Source organism: Mirounga leonina, unplaced genomic scaffold (genome assembly GCF_011800145.1).
Source record: "Mirounga leonina isolate KUSES-001 unplaced genomic scaffold, KU_Mleo_1.0 Mir_376, whole genome shotgun sequence".
Lineage (NCBI taxonomy): Eukaryota > Metazoa > Chordata > Mammalia > Carnivora > Phocidae > Mirounga > Mirounga leonina.
The window spans coordinates 9683678-9694563 of NW_023270718.1; the positions used below are offsets into that span (position 1 = coordinate 9683678).

At 51.4% G+C, this 10886-nt stretch overlaps 1 protein-coding gene across 3 annotated transcripts in view; it reads left to right on the forward strand.

Annotated features, from left to right (window-relative positions):
- Positions 1–9206: 9206 nt before the first annotated feature.
- The window catches only part of ZNF667 (zinc finger protein 667), a 38031-nt gene continuing 36351 nt past the window's right edge, over positions 9207–10886 (forward strand). The window contains exon 1 of one of the 3 annotated variants that reach the window (XM_034986159.1): positions 9207–9518. In XM_034986159.1, the coding sequence (XP_034842050.1) occupies positions 9446–9518 (73 nt within the window). In that variant the 5' untranslated portion in view covers positions 9207–9445. Of the gene's footprint in view, positions 9519–9805; positions 9895–10886 lie in introns of those variants that run through there. The other 2 variants (XM_034986163.1, XM_034986164.1) reach the window with 2 other exon arrangements.

The window sequence follows — 10886 nt, forward strand, 5'->3', positions numbered from 1 at the left end:
CCCACAGAGCAGGGAGCCCGATGTGGGGCTGGAGCCCGATGTGGGGCTGGAGCCCGATGTGGGGCTGGAGCCCGATGTGGGGCTGGAGCCCGATGTGGGGCTCGATCCCAGGACCCTGGGATCATGACCTGAGCCGAAGGCAGACGCTTAACGACTGAGCCACCCAGGCGCCCCTACCTCTTTCTTTTTAAAAGCTGCGTTTGAATCCAAGTCTGAAGCGTGGAAACACCATGGGTACAGACCTCTCTCTGACAGGCAGGCACACATAAAAGAATGGAGAGTCAAATCGGGCTTTCTTTTGAGAACTCTCCATGCACCATTTCTTTTCTCTCCTGGTTGCTACAGGGGTTGGGGCTCACTCTGAAATCCCCAGGCAAGAGTGAAGGCACAATTCCTCTCTACCACAGATTCTCCAAGATGAAAATTTCTTAGAAAAATTCCAGGAACGTCAGTTTTTGGGTTTTTTTTAGATTTTATTTATTTGACAGAGAGAGAGACAGCGTGAGAGGGAACCACAAGCAGAGGGAGAGGGAGAAGCAGGCTTCCCCGCGGTGCAGGGAGCCCAATGCAGGGCTCGATCCCAGGACCCTGGGACCATGACCTGAGCTGAAGGCAGATGCTTAACGACTGAGCCACCCAGGCGCCCCATAGACTGCTTCTTTTTTTTTTTTTTTTTAAAGATTTTATTTATTTATTTGGCAGAGAGAGACACAGTGAAGAGAGGGAACACAAGCAGGGGGAGCAGGAGAGGGAGAAGCAAGCTTCCCGCCGGGCAGGGAGCCCAACATGGAACTCAATCCCAGGACCCCGGGACCATGACCTGAGCCAAAGGCAGACGCTTAACCAACTGAGCGCCAGGTGCCCCAGTAATGACAGTATATTTAAAGGAGAAAAAGTACAAATGGTTAAGAGGATTGGCTAAATTGGAGTATACTGTAAAATGAAAAACTATGAATCCATTGAACAGTCAGGTGAAACAAGTTTCTATCAGTATACAGCAGGGCTGTGAACCTCCTCACTGTTGAAATTCGGGCAGGGTAACTCTTCAGGGGAGGGCGGTCATGTCCATGGGAAGATGTTTAGCAGTACCCTGGCCTCCACCCACTAGATGCTGTAGAACAGTAGGATGCCTCCCCAAATCGTGTCAAGCAAACATATCTCTATGTGCTGCCTCGTGGCCCCTGAGGGTTAGAACCACTGGTGGGTGTAAAAGACAATGATACATGTATACAGTCTGGCTGCCGAGTGCCACCCACGTGCCAGGAGTCAGTCTAGGTGCCAGCAACACGTCACGCACGTGAAAATGACCACGGTGAGTAAGAAATCAGAGTTACTAAACTAGGTGCAACGAGATCCAAACTGCATACGATTTTTGCCATCAGAAAGCGTCAATACTGCAAATTCTGTCTGTGCTTGTTCATTCCCTCCAGAATCCTTTTCATCTGAATGGATGAATAAAAAGGGTGCTATTGTTGAATCTCTCCCATGGGAGCACGAGGAACTGGGCCATTTCTCTCAAGGTCCAGAGAGAGGAACTCACGCTTCCCCAATACCCACTTATCTGCTTGCATATTCCAGTAACATCTGGGGATGACACTAAAAGATAGGTCTCCTGGGCTAGGAGCACATGCTCTCTCCCTGCGCTTTGCCCCACGGACACTGGACAATTAGAATGAGGGGCATCACGTTGGGAGCGTGTCCTGCCTCCTTTGCCACCCACCGACTTGCCCTGCGTTCCTCAGAGCTGCTGTGGCTGCAACTTTAACCACGACCTCCTCCCATAACTGTGGCTCCTTCTCTGGGGTAAGACAGTGCTGCCTGGGTGGAAGCCGCTGGGAAGTGGCCCTGAGTGCTCCAGCAGGGCCAGCCTTGGGGGAGAAGCCCAGGTCTATGCCTGGGGCATCGCTCTTTGATTTCTGCAGGAAGGGGTCCAACTGGAGGAACTGAACCATCGGCGATTAGGGGACCCAAAGTTCTTCAGTGGTTCCAATCACGTCCCCTTCTGCTTAGTCACTATACTTAAGAGGAAGAAATATCTCAAAGGTAATTTATTTATAATCCGAATTGTGGTAAATGGATAAGTGTGACTTCCCATTATTTAGCTTTAATAATGTGGTCTGGCTTTACCACTGGGAAGAGTGATAACTGCTTATTTTAGGAAAAAAGAGGGGAGGGTAGCGTAAGCTATCAAGATAAATATTGAAAATAATTGGTATTCTCTATAGATGGCCACTCTTAACAATTTGGTGTGTTTCTTCTCAGTTCTGTTTCTCTGAGCAAGTTTATATTGAAGAGTGTTCAGGCAGTCATGATTTCTCCTGATTCCCTCGGATCCTAAGGACTAATAGTCTACCCAGGGACACCTTTGGGGTAGCCTATCTCTGCCTTCATTTCTTCAAAATTTTCCTACTCAGGGCCAGGAAGTGTGACGAGCAGACCACAGATAATAGAAAATAAACCTCTTTTCAAACATACATAGAATCTTTTTTAAATGACCATATATTTGGTCAGGTTACAAAGAAAGCATCAATACATCCAAAAATTGAAATTACAAGTGACATTTATGCTCACAATGCAAGAAATGAGATTTAAAGGAGAAAATGAAAACATAAATAAGAGATGTTTACAACTGGAAATTATAAAATATTTCCATTAAACAACTCTAGGATAAAAAGGAAAATATAAATGAAAATTATGAAAATGGCACACTTTCAAAACAAAAATGAACATAAAAATTACATATGAGCACATACACTCATTTTGTTTATAGTTTCAAGTTTTTGTTTAAATAGTTTTATTTGGGGCACCTGGGTGGCTCAGCTGTTAAGCGTCTGCCTTCGGCTCAGATCATGATCCCAGGTCCTGGGATCGAGCCCCACATCAGGCTCCCTGCTCCGCGGAAAGCCTGCTTCTCCCTCTCCCACTCCCCGTTTGTGTTCCCTCTCTCGCTGTGTGTCTCTGTCAAATAAATAAAATCTTCAATAAATAAAGTTTTATTTATAGTTTTGTAGTTTTATTTTATATTTTATATGAAATGTTTTATATATTCATATTTATAAATTTTATGTAAGTTATATATAAATTTTATATATAAAGCATGTTTTCTACATTTTATGTATAAATAGGTTTACAATTTAAAGTTTTTATGTTTATGTATTTATAGTTTGTTTTTAAATTATTATTTATTATTTTTATTTTTAAAAATTTTAAAAAGATTTTATTTATTTGAGAGAGAGAGCAGGGGGAAGAGCAGAGGGAGAGGGACAAGTAGACTCTGCACTGAGCACAGAGCCTGACGTGGGGCTGGATCCCATGATCAGGAGATCATGACCCTAGCTGAAACAAAGAGTTGGACACTCAACTGACTGAGCCACCCAAGTGCTCCTATTTTTTTTTTTTAAGATTTTATTTTTTATAGTAATCTCTATACCCAACATGGGGCTCAAACTCACAACCTCAAGATCAAGAGTCACATGCTCCATGGACTGAGTCAACCAGGAGCCCCTGTATATTTATAGTTTTAATGTTTATATAGTTTATAGTTTTTTTATATATTTTACAAAAAGATAAGTTGTACATATAAATTTTATATATAAACGTTTTATTTTGTATATAAATATGTTCATTGTTTTAAGTTTTGTTTATATATTATATAATACTCATATACACACATGCATATTACATCACAATCGATAGCATAAATTTCCAGTAGTGATTGGAGAAGTAAAATATAGGTCTATGGGAAACAGAGGAGCCTGATCCTTGGTCATCTGAGGACATGAAGTTCTGCCTGTCTGCCTAGTTGTACAATGACACAAAATATAATAGGCTGGCAGAGTTGTAGGTAAGAGTACATTTTATATGGGAGGTTCAACAAAATGAAATGATTTGCAAGAGTGTGCCTGCATCTGTTGGTTGGGAACACCAACAGCCTCCTCCGGCTTCCAGACTGTGAGAAATTAATTTCTGCTGTTTATAAGCCATCTAGTTTAGTTATAGCAGGCCAATCTTAGCAGACTAAGTAACGTAGTATAAATTTCTCCCATTTTTTTAATGATTAACTTGTCTGTGTCCTTATATATGAGTTGTTTTCTTCAAACAACATATGATTTTTTTTGTACCCAGGTTGTCGGTCCCTGCCTTTTGATTGGAACACTTACTCTTTATATATGCAATATAGTTGCTGATGTACTTTGATTTAAAGCTGACTCTTCCATTTGCCCCACCTGCATGGTGACACTATGCACTGAGGAGAGATTAGAAGAAAACCACAGCTAAAGGAATTACCATCATAAAGAATAAGAGAAACAACAGTTTTGACATACATGAATATGAGAGATGGGGGGATGTGGGAAGATTGAAAGAGGAAACAAAAAGAGTGAATGCTATGAAATGCATTTGTGCAGTGGCCCAAAGGTATGCCCATGTGTTTGCTTAAGAACATTTGGGGCGGGCGCCTGGGTGGCTCAGATGGTTCAGCGTCTGCCTTCGGCTCAGGTCATGATCCCAGGATCCTGGGATCGAGTCCCACATCGGGCTCCCTGCGCGGCGGGAAGCCTGCTTCTCCCTCTGCCTCTCTCTCTGTCTCTTATGAATAAATAAATAAAATCTTAAAAAAAAAAAAAAGAACATTTGGGGCAAGCAATAATTTTTCCTGCTGATCTGCCTGGGACAGGTGTAAATAAACCAAGTGTAGGACTGCAGATGTAGATGGCTACACGTAGTGGGACACCTGACTAATACGAGTTTGTTTTTATCACACAACAAAATGTCTCAAAATAGGCAGTTGTTACCCTTGGCTCAAAGGCTCCATGAGTCAGTGTCTGCAAAGAGTTGGTATGTGTGACTGAATGGGCCTTCTCCTCGTGGGCTTGAGAGCAGGAAGTCCTCTCAGCTCATTAAAGACAAGAAGCAGATGGCTACATGTGGCCAGCATATCCCTCTGTAGGACTCTCTTCTATCAGAGAAAGAGACATCCTTTCTTTCCTTTCCTGAGTCCTCCAGAACACATTCTTCTATAGTTCTGATGTGGGAAACAAAGGCAGAAGAAAAATTATTAAATTTCCTTACTACTTTCAGCCCACTGACAAGTCCTTGAAACAGGCAGAGTGACATTCCTCTAGGAACTCAGCTGCCCAGATGTTGACACTTTGCTAAGGGTAAAAGGCAATCCGACCCCCCCACCACCACCCCAATCCCATAAGTCTACTTTAACATGCAAAAATTCCTTTGGAAACTTCTTTTATCTCTACCCCTCCCCTCCAAGATACATGTTGGCAATTATCCCCCAAGCATATGACCCACTGATATACATCTGAAGGGTCTCATGACTCAGGTTTTATTAGACAGTCATAAATTACCTTTTCTTAACAATAGCTAGCCCCCTGAAAGTCCTGAAAACCTTGCTACCAAAATTACAGACTTACACTATCCCTAACCCCCTCCCAGCTTGAAAGTATATAATGGGCCACTCTTCATGACCCCAGTGCATCTCTTTCCTTTTTTTTTTTTAAGATTTTATTAATTTATTTTTGAGAGAGAGAGAGTGTGCGCACGCACACAAGCAGGGGGAGGGGCAGAGAGAGAAGCAGGGAGCCCAATGCAGGACTCAATCCCAAGACCCTGGGATCATAACCTGAGCCAAAGGCAGATGCTTAACCTACTGAGCCACCCAGGCGCCCCCCCCCAGTACAGCTCTTTCTGCCCAGGGGTCCTGCTTTAATAATGTGCTTTAATAAAACCACCTTTTGCAACAAAGATGTCTCAAGAATTCTTTCTTGGCCATCAGCTTTGAACCCTAACATCTTTCCTACATCAATCTCTGTGATTTTGGAGACCACCTCTATTTTTTTTTTTTTTTAAGATTTATTTATTTATTTTGAGAGAGAGAGAGAGTGTACATGAGTGGGGGAGGGTCAGAGGGAGAAGCAGGCTCCCCGCCGAGCAGGGAGCCCGATGCGGGACTCGATCCCGGGACTCCAGGATCATGACCTGAGCTGAAGGCAGTCGCTTAACCAGCTGAGCCAACCTCTATATTGTTATGATTCTACTATTTTATACCAGCATGGCAAAATACTTGGCACATAATAGAAACTAAAGAAAATACTGAATAAATAAAAGAATAAATATACAAAAGTGGCTTAAGATCAAGTTCTAGAGTTATCATTGTGACTTTGTGTCAGGAATTTCTGCCTTGAACCTGGGCTCTCAAAATTTCATTTGTTAAGAAATTGTGCAATGTCTCTGAAGCTCAGTTTTGTGTGCTTAAACTAGCAGTATTTATTTATCCATGCATTCATTCCTGAATTCATTTAGCAGCCTCAGGGCCTGTGGATGCCCACCCCTTGGTGAATTCCTTAGGGAAAGCACCTTCCCCAACAGCAGGTGTTTGCTTCAAGGTGTCAGCAGAATTCCAGAGGCCAGAGGGAAACTGACAGAACAAAAGACAAGGAATGGATTGTGGGTCTGGTTCTGTCTAAGGCAACAAGCTTGTTGCCTTAGACAAGTTCACAGGATTCTTGGGGGAAGGCAGCCTCATTCAGAGAAATGGACAGAACAGGGCCTCATCAGGATTCACGGCATCTGACCCCTGGCTCTCTGGTTTCTCTATAGCCATGCAGTCTCTGGATGCATAAAGCTTTCCTCAGCGCAGGGCTTCCCAAACTTTCCCACCAAAGTCTCCCTAAAGAGCAGAAGGAAGGATACTAAGTCTTGGGAGGTGGTCTAAGGAAAACACCCAAAGAAGTGCCAAATTGCAGGTTTATCTTGAGGTTTCTTGGTTTTCTTGGCCATTCCCTTTGTTCCAGCACCACCAGGTACTCAGAAGAATCTTCCAGTTCAAGAAGCCGCTTGCTCCAAGGAAAAATCCCTGAAGGGGTGGAAAGGGCAGGGGTTTTGGAGTCAGCAAGACTTGGATTCGAAAATCAGCTCTGACCTTTACTAGCGCTGTGACTTTGGGTGAGTTACCTAACCTCCCTGTGCCTCTGTTTATGCACCTGGAAACTGGAGATTTCAGGAGAAATAACTCCGAGTCGGGTTAAAAGGATTAAATAAAACCTTAAGTGTAGGGATGCCTGGGTGGCTCAGTCGGTTGAGTATCTGCCTTCAGCTTAGGTCACGATCTCGGGGTCCTGGGGGTCCTGGGATCTTGGACTCCCTGCTAGTGGGGAGTCAGCTTCTCCCTCTCTCTGTCTCTCTCTCCCCCTGCCCTCCTCCACCCCCATTCATGTACTCTCTCTCAAATAAATAAATAAAAATTTAAAAACACAGAACAGGGCGCCTGGATGGCTCAGTTGGTTAGGCGACTGCCTTCGGCTCAGGTCATGATCCTAGAGTCACAGGATCGAGTCCCGCATCGGGCTCCCTGCTCGGCAGGGAGTCTGCTTCTCCCTCTGGCCCTCCCCCCTCTCATGTGCTCTCTCTCATTCTCTCTGTCTCAAATAAATAAATAAAATCTTTAAAAAATAATAAAAAAATAAAAACACAGAACAAAAACCCTTAAGTGGAAATGACACTTTTGACCAGGGACTGCAATGTGCTAGCTGCTAGCAGTGGTGGTGGTAGTCAAAGTCCTAATAATAATACCTGTTAGTTAACAGGTATTTTGATTATTTTGATTATTTTGATTATCACTGCCACCTTGTCACACAATTGGGAATCCAAAAACTGGTCCCTTGCACATTTAATGTCTTAGCCCCAAGAACTCATTCATTCATTCATACGATCACACCAGCACAATCACAAACCCTGGGTTTCCCCCACACATGCTGCAATATCGTGCTTTATAATAAGAAATAGGTATTTGGGGGCGCCTGGGTGGCTCGGTCGTTAAGCGTCTGCCTTCGGCTCAGGTCATGATCCCAGGGTCCTGGGATCAAGCCCACATCAGGCTCCCTGCTCAGCGGGAAGCCTGCTTCTCCCTCTCCCCCTCCCCCTGCTTGTGTTCCCTCTCTCGCTGTGTCTCTCTCTTCAAATTAAAAAAAAAAAAAAAAAAAAAAATTAGAAATAGGTATTTGTTGTTCGCCCCTTCCTGGCACGGAGCTCCCCAAGCCCTTGGAATTTCGCAGGCGACGAGAGAGTGAGGGGTGTCTTTTGTTATGTCAAGGCACTGGAATGTGGGGGTGGGGCGGGGGAGGGGGCTCCCGGGGGGGCTGGTGGCCCGGCGAACCCACCACGGGCTTAGAGGGTTAGCACTTTCAGCCCCACCGCCACCTCTGTGGAGGGGAGAGGGGCTGGAAGTTGAGTTCAATCAATGGTTTACGGTCATGCCTACCTAATGAAGCCCCATCCCAAACAGGAGGAGACCGAGAGCGCGTCCAGGCTGCCGAACGCCGTGGAGGTGCCGCGAGCCCTTCCCACGTTCTTCATCCGGCCATTCCGGGGTCTCCTCCGTTTAGAGCAGCCGGTGGTCCAGTGAGTAAAACGTCTCCCCCACAGCCTAAGACCCCGACCTGCGGCCCGAGAACGGGCGTCGGATACGGGGCGGGCGCCGTCCTGGGCACGGGGCTCCCGACCCAGGGCGCGCGGGCGTCAGAGTCCGGGGGAGCGGCAGGACGCCCGCTGGTGTCCGAGAACCGTTTGATGGCGGGGAGCACACGCCCACACTGCACACCGCGACGGGAACCGAAACTGGTTTCTCTCTCACACACACACACTTACGCACGCGCACACTGGCACAAGCGGCAGTTTCTGTGCACACGCACGTTACCTTCCGGGATCCCCTACACACACACACCCTCCCCACAGTCCCAAAGGCTGGGCTCCAGGTTCAGAGCGCAGTGTAGGTTCTGTGGCCACACAAACCCGTGTCACAGCCACTCAACTCGGCTGTGGTGCAAAAGCAGGCAGAATCTACACATACACATTCAAAACCGGTGTTTCCCCTCACACGCAAAACGACGGGATCACCAACGCAGGCCCCACCACACACGCACGCACGCACGCACACCCCACCCCCACCCCCCGGGCCTCTCGTGCGGCACGAGCCGCCACCTCAGAGGATCGCCACCACCGGGCGGGGGGCCTCAGGCGCCGCGCGCCGCAGGGGCTCCTGGGAGATGTAGGCTGCGGGCCGGGGAGGCGCCTGCAACCGACCCTGGCGTTCTTCGTGCTGCGGAGGCGCCAGTGAGAGTCCGCTGCTGGCCTGGAGGCGCGTCCCTCCTCCGTCCCTCTCGCGGGTCGCTGCGACTGCGGGCCTGACACATCTCTGCCAGCGCAAGCCGGGGGCCCTCAGTCGCACGTCTGGGGCCTGGCCTTCCAGGGCCGCAGCCCGAAGGCTCCTCGGAGGCGCAGGCTGGGCTCGCAGTGCGCACGCGCGAGTGCGCGCGGCAGCGTCCGCGGGCGAGCCCGCCTCCCAGTGCCGCCGAGCCCTGGCGCGCTCCCGGACGGGAATCGGCGGCGGTGCGCGCGGCGAGGGCAGCGGACTGCGGAGGCTGGGTTTGGCTCCATGGATCACGGAAGGACAGCGCCTGAGTGCCTCTGCGTGACTCAGCAGGAGGAGCGCGCCCGCCGACCGCACGGTAGGGTCGGGGCGAGCGCGCGGCTCCGTGTGCTGAGTGGGAGGGCGCAGGGGCGGGGCCCCAAGGGCGGCCCTGACTGCGTGAGAGCGCTTACGTGTGTGTCTTGCGTGGGCGGGCGGGGGGTGGGGCTCCGGCCCTGCTGTGGGAAGGTCCCCGGCGCGTGCGCGCCGCGTGGCTTTGTTTGGGGGCGGGGCCGGGCGCTCTAGGGGACGCCCAGGGGGTGGGGCGGCGGCCGGTCTACGTGTCGCTCGTGTGAGGGGGCGGGCCCGGCGGTTGCGCCCGCGGTCAAGGAGGAGAGTGCGCAGGCGCGGGGGGCGAGGGATGCTGCGCAGCTATTAGAGTGGGCGCCGCCGGCAGGCGACCCCGGGGGCCTGAGGTGAGTGTGAGCGCCTGTCCGTGAGATGGTGGGGAAGTGCGGCGGCGCGGGGCCGAGGCGGAGCGAGGTCGTGACGCGGAGTGGGGCCTGGGCCCGGGACGGCGGGGGTCCTGAGGCGGAGCTCGGGCTGCGCGCGCGGGGCTGCGAGTGCCGGGGAGGCCTGGGACTGTTCGGACGCGTGTGGCGTCGCGTGCTGGGGGAAGAGGTGGCGGCTGTGGGGGGGGCGGGCGCGTGTCCCACGACCGTGTAGTTCTCCCGGTGCGCGCGGGGCGTTTGGGAGAGGGGAGCGGGCGCTGCGGGGCGCGGGCAGCGGGAGTGTGCAGGCGGCACTGAGGCGGCTTCGGTCGGTGCGGCGCAGTCGTGTGTGTGCCTCAGACCGGTGGGGCCGGTGCTCGCCGTGTGCGGTTGCGCTGGGTGGCTGCGACCGAGCGAGCGTGTCTGCTCCGGCTGCGCTGGCGTCTCTCCCCCGGCGGGAGGGTTCTGAGCGGCTGCGCGGGCTGCCCGCCTCGGTGAGAGCGAGGGAGGGCGGGAGGGCGGGAGGGCGGGCGGCGGGCGCCCCGCTGAGGGGGGGCGGTGGGCCCCTCGGTGAGAGGGAGGGAAGGAGGGAGGGCAGCGGTGGGCGCCCCGCTGAGAGGGAGGGAGGGAGGGAGGGCAGCGGCGGGCGCCCCGCTGAGAGGGAGGGAGGGCGGGCGGCGGGCGCCCCGCTGAGGGGGGGGCGGTGGGCCCCTCGCTGAGAGGGAGGGAGGGAGGGCGGGCACCGGCGGGACCCTCGCTGAGAGGGAGGGAGGGCAGCGGCGGGCGCCCCGCTGAGAGGGAGGGAGGGCAGCGGCGGGCCCCTCGCTGAGAGGCAGGGAGGGCAGCGGCGGGCGCCCCGCTGAGAGGGAGGGAGGGCGGGCGGTGGGCCCCTCGCTGAGAGGGAGGGAGGGAGGGCGGGCACCGGCGGGACCCTCGCTGAGAGGGAGGGAGGGCAGCGGCGGGCGCCCCGCTGAGAG